Source organism: Nanorana parkeri, unplaced genomic scaffold (genome assembly GCF_000935625.1).
Source record: "Nanorana parkeri isolate BGI_ZX_2015 unplaced genomic scaffold, ASM93562v1 scaffold1764, whole genome shotgun sequence".
NCBI classification, from domain to species: Eukaryota; Metazoa; Chordata; class Amphibia; order Anura; family Dicroglossidae; genus Nanorana; species Nanorana parkeri.
The window spans coordinates 118343-132870 of NW_017308032.1; the positions used below are offsets into that span (position 1 = coordinate 118343).

General features: G+C 42.4%; 1 protein-coding gene across 1 annotated transcript in view; it reads right to left on the bottom strand.

Moving 5' to 3' along the window:
• Positions 1 to 8838: 8838 nt before the first annotated feature.
• Positions 8839 to 14528, bottom strand: part of LOC108799589 (aromatase) — a 45855-nt gene continuing 40165 nt past the window's right edge. Inside the window, exon 10 of the mRNA XM_018571470.1 lies at positions 8839 to 9270. Coding sequence (XP_018426972.1) covers positions 9025 to 9270 — 246 coding nt within the window. The 3' untranslated portion in view covers positions 8839 to 9024. The remainder of the gene's footprint in view (positions 9271 to 14528) is intronic.

Consider the following 14528-nt stretch of genomic DNA (forward strand, 5'->3'; position numbering starts at 1 on the left):
ATCATCATACAAAAACCTTTATGCATTTTGCACTACCAGTGCTTGCTCGTAACGTCTACCCAATGAGTAAGAACTCATAGGGGTCTATTCACGAAGCAGCCGAAGGATCTAGCCATAGCTTCGGCCGATCCTTCGGCTAGCTTCGGCCCCAGGACCCCTTCGGTTCTACTGAACAATAGCTCCCGAACCTAGTCGAGCCGAAGGCATATGCCTCGGCTCGGCTGAGCCGCGCTGAAAGCCGAAGCCATTGGCCGGCTGACAGCCTGCTTCTGACAGCTGGGCGGAGCCAGCCGTGATCTTACGGCTGGCTCCGGCCACTTGCAGAGAGATCAGCGTCCCTGGTTACCAGCTAACCAGGGACACTGATCTCCAGACAGCAAACTCTCCCGGGCGATCTGGGAGCCTCCCGCTCCCAGCCTTCCAGGAGAGAAACACTGAGCCGTGTCAGAATAGAAAAAAAATTGAAATAGCCAATAGGAATCTAGCAATGCATTCCTAGGGGCAAAATTATTATAATTTTTTTCTATTCTGACACGGCTCAGTGTTTCTCTCCTGGAAGGCTGGGAGCGGGAGGCTCCCAGATCGCCCGGGAGAGTTTTTCTTTTTTTTGATGGCAGCAGAACCATCGGCCAATAGAAAACTATTGGGCGGAGCTAGCTGTCATTGCTAGCTCCGCACAATCGTTTTCTATTTATTTTTTTAAACTTTTTAAACAATTTTTCTGTTCTGCTCTGTCCCTCTAAGGGACCGAGCAGAACAGCCGAGCCGAATGCCGCTCAGTGGCATTCGGCTATTCACTCACTGCCGTTCGGCATCTATAAGAATAGACCGAACAGGAGTGAGTAGCCTGCCGGAGGTTCGGCTTAGCCGATCCAGATGTTGGATCGCCTGAGTTGAACTCCTCCTGCACTTCGGGTCGGCCAAACATGCTGAGCATGTTCGGCCGACCCAAAGCCACCCGATGTACGGCTGATTTCAGCCGATATACGGCTGAAATCAGCCATACAAGCCTGAAGGGAATAGCCGAACAGCATAGTGTGATACACGTACTTTTGTTTACGATGTTGTTTGTATACTGTGCCCTTTGAATTGATAAATACCCACCCATGCAGCAAAATATTTCTGCAAGGATTTCTCTGTTATTTTGGATTTACTGCATAGGATCTGATTCAAAACAATAGACTTTCTGCAGTCTAAAAAGATGACACATGACATACCCACAATGCTCCTGTTAGCTAGAGGCCATGTGATCTTGGAACATTAGGTTTTTATTCTCATGAAAATAATACTGTTTTACATAAAATATTAACGGGATTTGACAATGCTGACATTAACCTACCAAAGCATATGAATTATAATTTGTTGCAACTCTACTACAAGAGCCAAACTGGCTAAGGCGCCCAATGGAGCCTCTGTAGTCCTCCTTTTCATATTTGTGGGCATTGGGGTGGAGAACTGTAGTGCTGATCCTGCGTATTATTTTTTAGATCAAGAAGTGAAGTTGTATCTTGGGCAGAGCTCTCTGTCAGCCTTAGAATACAAGCATCTCACTCATCTCTGATTGGAACATTAATATGTGGCAAAAGATCTGTCACCAATTAGCAGGTTCCTCTCTCTTTAAATATTCTCCCAGAGCTGGGCTGTCAACCATTAACACCAAGCTGGACCAAGTGAAGTTCCCACACTTCTCTTTTTGCCCCAGACTGACCTCTGTTTGGGGCAATGTCACTCATAATGTGGGTGGACAGGTGTTTTTAGACAGTGACTGTACTCTGTGTTGGTTAGGGTTGGATATAAATGACTGAGCCTTAGTTATTTAATGGTTATGTCTTTATTCTTGATTATTCTGGTTATAGTTAGGACTCGAACCTAGACTCGAGTCCAGAGTGCTCTCCAGACTAATGACTATGATAAGTCTCTTGGACGTAGCCAAATATAAGCATAATGCACTGTTATTTTTTTATCTTGCCATTGTTTTTTTCCAAAAGGGTTAACATGCTGGAGAAATAAATGCTGCATCACATGCGCACTGTACACTATGCCTTTTCAGCCATTGCTCTACTTGCAAAGGTCACATAGCTTGTCCTTGCTGCTGACTACAGTGACTTAGTCCTCCAGCCATATAACCTTTCCTGCTTTCAACAGTGGACCCACGGGCCTCTCCAGAGTCTCTCTCTGATATAGTTGCAGCTTCTAAAATCACGACTGAAATGTAGTTTCAAAAATGGGTTTGTGCCTGAGGAGCCTCAGTCTGCTGATATAGCGCTTAGGTGTAAATATACCATATCTTATTGATCCAGTGCACCTACTTAAAACTGAAGCAACTTGTGTCTGAAATCACCCCTTAACTAGTGTAGACTTCCTTAAAGGTCATAAGACTGTCAAAACCTTTACAGTACACTCCTTACTTGAATGTATTTAGTACGGAGACTGGACTACTTTTGACAATCTGTTTTCTCCTCCTATATAATTTGCGGAGGAGGCATTTATTAAGAAGTGGAGCATTCTCATTGTGGATTCAGCCATTTCATACCTTAACCAGTTGACATCCGCGGTGTTAAACCCCCTTCCCATCCAGGCCATTTTTCAGTATTCAGCACTGGGAGGTTTTGCAAAAAAAACGGCGGTGGCCGCGGGGGGGTAGGTTGGCGGTCGAAAAAACGAGCACATATAGACGATCAGCGGGCTATGGAGCCGCCGATCGTCTATATGTGAAACACCCGGTAACGGATTGGTGCATTGGTCGGGTCTTTTCTGCCCGTGCGCGCCCGCAGAAAAAAAATGCCGTCTGGAGACGGCAACCCACCAATGCTGCAGTGCCGTCCGTCCATTTTTTTACAACGGGGGACGGCAAATGGTTAATAAAACACTAGCTGTTCCTATTGAGGATGTTCCAGTGTCTAAGGATCAAGATAAGAAGCCACTGGAAGCCCTTTTCCAAGTCTCTGTTCTCCCTAGCATTCCTTGCATATGCAACATGTTATAGCTGTCATGTCAATTTTATAAATATTAGGTATATGGTCTAGGCAAGGCCTTGGACAACAGAAGCAGCTTGTCCCCTGTCAACATTCTAGAGCTCCATCAGGACTGGTTGTCCATTCAATGCTGGACCTCTTGGCTGTAGGAATATCTAGACAGAATTCAGCTGGACAACCGAAGTCTCGCTGCAGAAAGAGAAGCAGAAAATATTTTTTCTTCAGCAGAAATTCAAATTCCAGCCTTGTCCGCCATTCACATTCGAGGTGTAGACAATTGGCAGTCATATGTAGCCCTGTTTCAGGGGAGGTCATGTGAGATGATCGTCTCCAATCAGCTACCGCTGCTAACCTTTAGGTAACTTGAAAATCCTGAGCCTCGGCTAAGTAGGAGTATGGGACTGGATATATCTTTAAATGACAGTGCCTCCACCCAGCTGGGCCTTGTGGTGTACAAGTGGGACCCCCAGTTAAGAATTTCCTGGTCCCTGGGCATAGTCTTCTGTACTTACAATTCTGGTCAGTAGTGGACAGGAGTAATGAGCTTCAGTCACTTGGAATATATTTTAAGTAGTTTTATTTTGCACATGCATGGAAAATAAAGGTAGGAGGATTAGGGAGCACAGGATACCCTTTTTGGTATGACAAAGCATATTCCACTGGTCTTCTGTATGGATGTATATATTTCTGGTTCCTCCTTCTATAAAACTATACAGCCTGGGCCCAGACCATGTAAATGTGGTTCCTTGTAACTGAGGTTCTAGTGTATGCTCAGTCATTACATCAAGGCAGGACAGCAGTGGAAGGTTCTAGTGTTTGCTTTACTCACCATCTCTGTGGGAGACACCTGCAGCTTGCTTCCTCTTGGTCAGGATAACACTCAACATCTTAAGGACACCTCCCAGACTGGGAGATCCTCACAGCTTCCATACCCCTAGGCCCTCAGGCCTGGGGCCTAGATTAGTGAATCACAGAGACAGCCTCTCATGGTGGAGACCCTGGAGCGAAGAGAGTGTGCCAGGAAGTGCCTCAGATATTTAAAAGCTCTCCCACCATGCACAGCAGGCTCCCCAGACCTACTGCTTGGCCAGGCATTAAACATCCTTACTGTGGAGTGTTATCTCTAGCACACTCTTCTGGTGGACACCCAACACAGCATGTGACTAAGAAAAATTACCGCAAACTTAGAGAACACTAACCAGCGCAGCTAAACTGACTAATTTACACTAACTGATCACAAAAGCATAGGAGGAGAATTTGCGAAAATTCTAGATCCCTACACACATTTCCTCAGCCGTCAGCACCTGGACGCTGGGGAATGGTCTCTTCACCAAGAGGTGTTACAATATCTCTGTCACATGTGGAGGACACCAGATGTGGATCTCCTGGCCTCCAAATTCAACAACAAACTGAGAATGTTTGTATCCAGATTCAGAAATTCTCTGGCAGTGGCAGTGGATGCTCTAATAGTTCCATGGGATTAGTACAACCTGATCTATGCCTTTTCTGCTCTGAAACCCCTTTCTCATCTGCACCGCAGGATTGAGATGGAGGGGATTCCAGTAATTCTTATCAAACTGAACTGGCCCAGGAGGATGTGGTACACCAACCTCATCAGACTGCTGGCAGACACCCATGAGTTCTTCCAGATGAATCTAGATCTTCTGCCCCAGGGGTTGGTTTACCACCCTGCTTACAGTCGCTGGCTTTGATAGCATGGTTGTTGAAGCCCAGCTCCTAAGAGATATAAGTCTTTCTGTTTCAGGCTATTCTATGCTATTTGAAGGCACATAGCTGATTACATTCAATGTCCCAGTTCAGGGTCTATTGTTGTAAAAATGCAGAATGATGTCATTTCTAATGTCAAATTAATTTGTTCCCGTCCTGGTTTTTGAGGTTTTTTTTGTCAAATATGAATGTAATTAACATCTTCATAACACTAATGAATTGAATTAATTTACACATGGATCATCATCATGTCCAATTAGAGGCAAAGAATTTGCTAAGCCCATCAACCTTTTTAAATGTTTTTGTCTGTTACACTTATTAGTATGTTAAAGCAAAATACACTTTAAATAAAATTCTTCAGTACATGAAATAATGTCACTCATATGTTACATAGACTCTATACCTGCAGGGGCAAAGCATTATTTGGTCAGCATGATCCTTATTGATGTAAATAGAAACACCTCTTGACTTACATTGGAGTTATTTTCCTCAGACAGATATGAAAGTACATTTTTACTTAAAGTGTATGGCTGGGGGGAAAAAAATAACTTCAATATGTTTTGACTCTTTAAAAATGCTGCAAGTACAGAAAATAATATGTCGATCCTCACATAAATTCAGTATGCTCCTAACCTTTTGTAGTGGGCTTACAATGCTGCCAGGAAATTGGAAACAGTGTTATAAGTTCTGTTGAACTACAAATCACCTCTTCCAAATGTTATGGAGATGAGGAGGGGGGGGGGGCGTGTTCTGTAGTTCAGCAGAGAAGCACTAGGCAGAGTTTAAAACACTTCTTGAAATTTCAGTTCAGCAGAGGCAGCTCACTACAGGAAATTTGAAGCTGTCTAGATTTCTGACAGATCAACAGGTATTTTTAAAGTGATAAAACATGGTGAATGTGCATGTACTGCATATTTTCTTTATTTTGACCAGACAGTACAAACATAGTACCAAGGAGCACAGCTATTTGGGTTAAAGGAAACATATAGTTTTAGTATCTTCTTTTTATTATGTTCAGGGCTAAAAATTCACCTATTAAACATTATTGTCATGTTTATTTGACATGTTGCATGGCTGTATCATATTTCAATTTTCATGCAGCGAGTTAAGCATTATGCTACTTCACATGTGTACCTCTCTATTCTTAGCCTGTTTACAGAGCTCAGAAGCTCAAGATTAAATTTACACATGTAAGTGAATGAGCCGGGTGAATGACTCATCCCGCTCCTCCCCCCTCTGTACCTTCTCTGTTCATAATACGTTCAAGAAATTTGAAACATAGAGAGAGAGTCTGAAAGAAAACAGCTTCTGCTATGTTCACTCATTCCAAAACCCGAATTGCTGTGTGAGTTAGTGTCAGTGGTGCACCCTGTGTTAAGTAATGTTAATAAAATAAACATTCTGTTTAAAGTATAATACTCTACCTCCATTAAAAAGGAGATTTATTTGACATGCTGCTGTTTTCTTGTAGAGCAATCGAACACAACACAGCACTTCCCAGGGACCAGCCTCAAGTTGCATCTATCATTTAACTTCACTCACACTATGAAATAGGGTTGCCACCTTTTCTTCAAGCGAAACCCGAACACTCTAGCGACGCGCAGACATTTTTGTGGGAGAATGAGTCGCAGCTTATTCATGTGTAAATAGTGCCACCCATTCATATGTAAATATCACAGTCGAGACTATTTTCAGTGGGGGGCTAGTAGCCCCTCTCTTAATTTTGGTTGCCCCTGTCTGCTGCCATGAAACCCGGACACAGCATTCAAAGCCCGGACTGTCCGGGTCAATCCTGGACAGGTGGCAACCCTACTATGAAACCATCCAAATCCTCAAACGATGCAAAGAACCGTGCCATGTTATTAAACAATTCGAAGCATACCATGGAGCCAGACTGTAGAACCTCAGGAAAGGGTTCATAAAACTCCGGAATTCTGTGGATTCTTGTCAACTAGGCCGGGAGACACTGAAACTGTGGTATAATGACTACTGCTTTACTGAAGAAATGTATTTATTTTATATATTTATTTATATAGCACCAACATATTCTTAAGCAGTTTACAAAGAACGCTGGACCATACACATCCATCCTTGCCCAAAAGAGCTTACAATCTATTGTCTGTACCATATACATACACATATGTACATCAGAAGTCAATCAGTCTACTGGTATTGCTTTGGATTGTTGGTGGAAACTAGAGCACATAGAAGAAATGTACAGAAACACAGTAAGAACATTAACACTGTCTGTGGGTAGTGTCCTTCGTAGCAATCAAACCCAGCCACCAAGCACTGCAAGGCAAGTGCTAAGTACGAAGACACCACTATGAAATGACTAACATGCACCAAATAAATATCCAGCTCCCAGTGGACTTCATCTGTAACACAATGCTGCTGGAACTATCATACAACCGTATTATAAACTGATATCATACTACAAAGCTTAAGGTAGATGTAAACCCAATCTCTAACATCCCATGGTAAATTAACACGATAATGTCATTTTAAAAGTCATTTTCAATATTTTTCAATATTTTAACATCTGCAGCTTATATTAAAAGGAGAACAATGGGGTGAGTTAATTACACTCATCCCCATAGTTAGAGCCGACGTGTGACAATGAAACTGTCACACGTCGGCTGTGTTGACCGGGAAGTGGGGGAAAACATACGGGTGATCCGCTCATCTCCCTGCAGAGAGCGGTCACTGTTAGTCACACCTCCCATCCTTGAACGCTGACTAGGTAGGGGGCGGGCATAGCCCGCTAAATGCTGAGTTTAGGGTCACGGGAGGACATATACTATGTCCTCCTGTGACCCAAGAGAGAACTATGGAAAAAAAAGTCATCCCATAGTTCTTCTTTAAAGCTGAACTCCAGGGAAGTATAATGTAGTATAATCCTAAATGTATCATTAAATGTATTTTTAAAATGAAAGCAGTATAAGTACCTGAATTTGACTTTGTATCAGCCTCTTGCAGTGCCTTTACAGAAAAGCTGAGAAAGGGGGTGGTGGGTAGAGAAGCAGCACAATTTATCAATCAGTCGTGCTGCAATGCAAGGAGCAAGCTAATAGGAGGAGAGAGCATAGTTAGAGCAAGATGAGCTTATCATTGTGCTGCTTCTACTTTCACTGTTGATTTACAGTGTGAGGGTGAAGCAGAGACTTGTAAGTTAAAGTGCAACTGCAATCGAAAAAGATCAGATTTCTTCCTCTGCTAGACAGGTCTGTGCTGTGTGTCAGAGCTGTGTAAATCTCAGGACTGTATGGTACAGAAATACAAATTCTTTGACAAGTAAAACAGCTGCCATAAATGTATTTAATTTTTTTATTTAGCTTTAAAAAGAATGCCTCCAACACTCTGTCTCCAGTTGTGCCCCAGCATTGTCACAGTGTAACAGGGGCTTCCAATAGAGACTGCAAGTGGCTGTTACACACATAACACAGGTATTGTCCACTGTTGTCATCACCAGAAGAATTGCTGTGAGAAATGCCATGCAGCTGTCACTGGAATGCATGTATGTAGACAGAAAGTGGCTGCAACAAAGGATGGAAAAGAGGTGAAAACAAAATGGCAGTTCTTTATAATGCACGGAACTTTAGCAAACTACTTGTTCATCAGCTAGGCCTCATTCATGTGGACATGCACAGCCGTACATCATACATGTCCAAGCAGAAAACTGTACCCAGGAGGAACAGCTAGCTGTGTGCAGCCACTTTTTCAACTCAATAACAGGACGCTGCTGCATGTGGCTACACGCCAGCCCAAACTGTCAGCGTGTATGTCCAAGGGTGACTGTCTCCATCCAAGCGCATGCATCTGTATGGGTCTGCAAGTTCATGTCAGCGTGTAGCTGCATGCAGCTGTGTCCTGTCACAGAGATGTTCAGGCAGCTGCATGCAGCTACATGCAGCACCTGTCCCTCTTGGGCGCAGGTTTCTGCATGGACATGCATGCTGCACGATTGTACATGTCCATGTGTATGAAGCCTTAGGGTTTATATCTTCATGTTCTAAGTCCAACAGTGGAACCTATAGACCTATAGACCAGCCATCCTTATTAATATATCAATCAATGAAAGTAATAAATTATACCTGAAATACACAAAAACAGATGCCAAAATATATCTGCAAAATGTGAAAATAGACGGAATATTTTATTAATAATAATGTTAAATATGCATAAAATATATAACTGTATCAGACACTACAATACAATGTCAGTGATTGAATCCAGATTTAACACAGACCAACACTGTCACTAATTCTAGGTTAATCACATTTCCGATCCGCAGACGCAGCACAAATGAGGGTGTTGAGTGCTAATGTGTGAGCTGGGCTGTGTGTAGAGGAATGAAGGCCATCTCTAATGAGGGCTGCGATTCGTCAGGGTGCATGGACAGATTGTTAGTATTGTGAATGTTCTCCAGACAACGTCCTTGCAGGGTTTGCACCCTGTATCTTTTCAGCACAGTCACCAGTATTGCTTTCATCATCACCATGGCTATGTATTTCCCAGCACAGGCACGGGGACCGAAACCAAACGGCTGAAAGTAGCGATGTGGAACCTGCAAATGGCAGGAAAAACATGTTTAGAATTAGAATAGTATTCTGTCTCCTTTGTGGAAAGGTGATGAGTTCAGCAGCAACGCTAGTCAGTGCTCTGCATGCTTATGTGATTGATGAAAAATAGAAATGCTTGTTTCCTGGCTGTTTCTAGTTTTAATAAGATCTGAAACAAGTATGCAGATCAGGAGTTCTCACTTCCATTCAACTTAATTTGCTGCCTACTTTCGCAGGTCAGTGAATGGAAAAAAGTACTGACGGTATTACAACCCCAATTCCACAAAAGTTGGGACGCTGTGTAAAATCTACATAAAAACAGAATGCGATGATTTCCAAATGTCATAAACCCAGATTTTATTTACAATAGAAAACATAATAAATGTTTAAACTGAGAACATTTTATGAAAAACATAAGGCAAAGTAAGTGGTACCCACAAGGAACTGCAAGACAAATATTTAGCAACTAATTAGGTTAATTGGCAACAGGTCATTAACATGATTAGGTATAAAAAGAGCATCATAGAGAGTGAGAGTGTCTCAGAAGTAAAGATGGGCAGAGGTTCACCAATCTGTGAAAAGCTGCGTCTAAAAATGATCGAGCAATTTCACAATAATGTTACTCAATTTTAAAATGTCAGCGTTTAAATATATCATCATCTACAGTATATAATATCATCCAAAAATCCAGAGAATCTGGAGAAATCTCGGCGCGCAATGGACAAGGCTGAAACACAATATGGATGCCGTGATCTTCGGGCCCTCGGACCGCACTGCATTAAAAACAGGCATGATTTGCCTTGTCATCGGTGGTGACAGTTCACATCACTGCGTCTCGGTGGTGTGTGCGCTTAAAAAAATATGGCATGCAGTACTTTTTTTAAGAGTACCACAGTGAGAGTGATACAACCGCATCGCACCACGGTGAGCCGATAGAACTTAATGAAATGTCACAACAAAAAAGGAAAACAGAGCAAAACTGCTCAATCAAGTGCATTGGCACTGTCCTCCAGGCACATTAGCAGCCATGAGGTAGGGTGGAGCTGCTGGTGTGAAGAAGCCCTGAATTGGCCCTGTATGCATGTGAGATAGGGACCTTAGATTGTAAGTTTCTTGAGTGCAGGATCTGATGTAAATGTGCACTATGTAAAGCACTGTGTAAATTGTCGGTGCTATCTAAATACCAGTAATAAATAATAAATGTCCAGTGCTGGAGGCTGCCATTGACCGACTAATGGCAATAGTGCTAGGTCTAGGTTGGGAACGTCAGTATTTGGAATTCTCTGACAATAGACATTTCTTGATTATAACTATCATGAACAACCTTGGAAAATCAATTTTGTCACAAAACAAATATCTTTAAATGTGTTTCCAAATGGCACATTTGCATTTTCCATTAACCATTCCATATACAGGTATATGAGCCTTCAGAAGGTATCACTATTACTTTTCTTATAACATGCAGTAAGATGCTAGGACAGCAAAAACAGGACTTATGTTGTATCTTATACCATCTATTGAGTACTCAATATCACACACCCTGGAATACAGGTGAAACTCGAATAATTAGATTATCGTGCAAAAGTAATTGCAGTAAGTGCTGCAAAAGGGGCCCAAACCAAGTACTGAGTACATATGCGTGCTTGTACTTTTCAGAGGTCCGATATTGTTCTATGTACAATCCTTGTTTTATTGATTGCATGTAATAATCTACTTTTTTGAGGTTGTGGATTTGGGGTTCTTGGGGTTTTCATGAGCTGTAAGCCATAATCATCACAATTATGACAAATCACGGCTTGAACTATCTTGCTTTGCATGTAATGAGTCTATCTCATATATTAGTTTCACCTTTTATGTTGCATTAGTGAAATAAATGAACTTTGCACGATATTCTAATTATTCGAGTTTCACCTGTAGTCTACTTGTTGATTTTTAAAAAGGAGCACCAATCATATGATACACAGGAGACAGATGGGACACTTCAATCAGAGACATGCTTGTACTGCATGAAAATACAGTGGGATGTATTTATAAAGAATTTGCAGAGCCATCCACCCTGTGAATCTCTGTGAACTTTCATACTGTGTGAACAGAGGCAAAAACAAATGTTGTTTGTATATTTTCTTTTCAGGTCAAATGTCATGCATTATGGCCACTAGATGGAGATGAGGAGCATAGGAAATAAATCTTTATCTACATCTAGTGGGCATAATATGGTATTACATTACATTTGACCTGACAAGAAAATATGCTAAGAATGTTCTTTTTGCCTCTATTTGCAGAGAATGAATGTTCACAGAGATTCACAGGGTAAATGGCTCTGCACATTGTTTATAAATAGACCCCTACATGTTGTACATGGACGTAACATGCAGAGGAGCTGTGAATACAATAGTGCGTAGCTTTGATTTGTTCTATGTGGTGTTTTATACATGATATGATAAATTAATGATTGTGGTTTATACATAGCAGGACTTGTGCACTTTATTGGCTGCTGAATTAAAATGCTGTGTAATGACTGAACTAATCAATTGTATACTAAATGTAGGGCAAACACTCGCACTAGTTGCTTAGTGTTCTGTAATCCTCCTCATTTTTGTACCATGCTCTTCATGCTGTAATGTTTAAAAGAGAACTATGGGGTAAGCTTTTTATCCCATAGTTCTCTTTAGGGTCACGGGAGGACATATACTACCACCCTCCCGTGACATAAAGCTCAGTATAATTCAAAATCCAAAAGGTCCCATCGCACTCCTGACCGGAAAAGATTTCCCCATACACAGGGCGTGTGCGGCAGTGACAGTGGAACAGTGACTAAATGGTGCAGCATTTCCATGCAACATTTCGGAAACCAAAAAGAAACCCTTCATCAGGCAAACATCAGGCAAAGCTCAGTATATAGCAAGCAATTTCCCGCGATATACTGAGAACGCCGCAGCCAGGACGGATACCAACAATGCTGTCGAGATCCACCCAGCTAGTTGATTGCCAGCAGGCTCTGCCTATCTAGAGGCAGAGACAACTGTGCCTGCCGCTACCCGTCTGTTCCTCCAATCAGCGCTAGAGGATTGGAGAGGGGAGGGGGAAATCTCTGTGGGGTGCGCTGACTGACAGTCACCGATCTCTGCAGGAAGATGATCGGTAAGTGAGGGGATCGGTGGTATGTGTTCACTCACTTCCCGATCCATAGAGCCAACGTGTGACAGTTTCAATGTCACACTTCGGTTCTAACTATGAGGCTGAGTGTAAATCACTCACCTCATAGTTCTCCTTTAATGCTTATATTCATGCTATGCATATCTATACAGTGTCTCCCTATCATAGCTGCACCTTCCATCATTTAACTTTACAGGCACTATTGCTTGTGAATTAAAACTGAATATTGTCTGAAGAATCAAGAGTATTTTTAGTTAAATCTTGGTGTGTTTTGTGTCTTTTTTCCAGATCTGTGCAGTTATCAAGCATAAAACTTTGCCTCCATGCAGGAGCTTCCTTTAATAAAGACCAGTCACTACTGCTCTCTTGTGCAAGGTGACTGGTCTTGTATCCGCCCTCTTCAGTTGTTTTCTACATGCAGCCTGTAGTGGGTGGGGCCTGCTGAGTGTCTCCCACAGCTCTGCTCCCTGCACAGGATAAGTGTAGCCCAGTGATTACTACTACAATTACAAGATAATATCTAGGTTCGCAAAACAATTTGGTGCACATAGATTGGATTTATATCTTTTGTAGCTATTGAACAATATATTTAATTAATGTTCTTGGAGTTCAGCTTTAAATCTCAAATCTCATGTAAAATTACTTTGGGGAAGAAAAGTGCAATAGCAACCAGATTACTTGAATATTGTCATCAGTATATCACAATATCTTTCAATGTGACATACAGTATGAAGTGATTGGGATTCTTCTTCCATAAAAAATAAAACTCCAAATGTAATTTGTCTATCATCTGTGGTAATTAAAAAGCAATTAACTGATAAATGAAATGGCCTTTTATAGGAATGTGCATCCATGCACACATTTATAATAAGGTAGCTGGATATTAATGAAGGGTTTATCATTAAGATGAATAGAACACAAGCTACCTAATGTGAAGACACCGATAAGAATCAGCTTCAAAAGTTAAAGCGCAGAAAAGTACAGGAGAGATTGTTCATTGGAAGGAGGTTTTTCTACAGTGCCTGTACAGTGGCAATCATAGACCAAAAAGGTCATTTTCTCAAAGTATTTAGTGAATTAAGAACTAAGGCCCCTTTCACACGGGCGGTCTGATCAGGTCCACCTCTCGGTTTTTTTCGTGGATCTGATTGGAAGCCCAATGTTACTCTATGGGCAATTACCCCTGACTCCATCTAGGTCTACAAAACAATACAGAACAGATTTCCATTTTGGCAGCTCTGATTGTGACAGATTGGAGGTAATCAGATGTAATAAGGCACATGTATATCAGACTCCCCATAGAATAACATGGGTCTGGTATGTCACCAGACCCTTGTTATAAGAGTGACATCCGTTCCATACTGCTTCAATCAGCAGGGGATCTGTGCATGGATCCCCTGCTGATCTGAACTGACAGCCCACGTGGGGGAGGGGCCTAAAGCAGAACTAAACTAAAAAGAATGCTAGGTCCTTCGGCTAGCTGATCCTTCGGCTAGCTTCGGCCCCAGGACCCCTTCGGTTCTGAGCCGAGGTGAAAGGCGAAGCTGGCCGAGCGGCCGGCCATTGGCCGGTCGACAGCCTGCTTCTGACAGCTGGGCGGAGCCAGCCATGATATCACGGCCGGCTCCTGCCACTTGCAGAGAGATCAGCGTCCCTAGTTACCAGGTAACCAGGGACACTGATCTCCAGACAGCCCAACTCTCCCGGGCGAGCCGAGAGTCTCCCGGTATTAGATAGCGGCTTCCGGCCGCCCGGGAGAGAAACACTTTCTCCCAGAAAGGTTTACTCTGCTCGATCGAGCAGAGTAAACCTTTCCCTGCTTTCTTTTTTTTATTTTTTATTCTGACATGGAGCAGTTGGCTGCCGTCAGAATACAAAACAAAAATGTCACCATAGGAATGCATAGCTAGATTCCTATTGGCTATTTCAATTTGCAATAGCCAATAGCAAACTAGCTATTGCACCCGCCCACTGCGGTTGTCAATCAGCTGAGGGGACCTGCAGTTCTCCATCAGGTCCCCTCTAGTGATTGACAGCAGCAGAGGGCGGTGCAATAGCTAGTTTGCTATTGGCTATTGCAAATTGAAATAGCCAATAGGAATCTAGC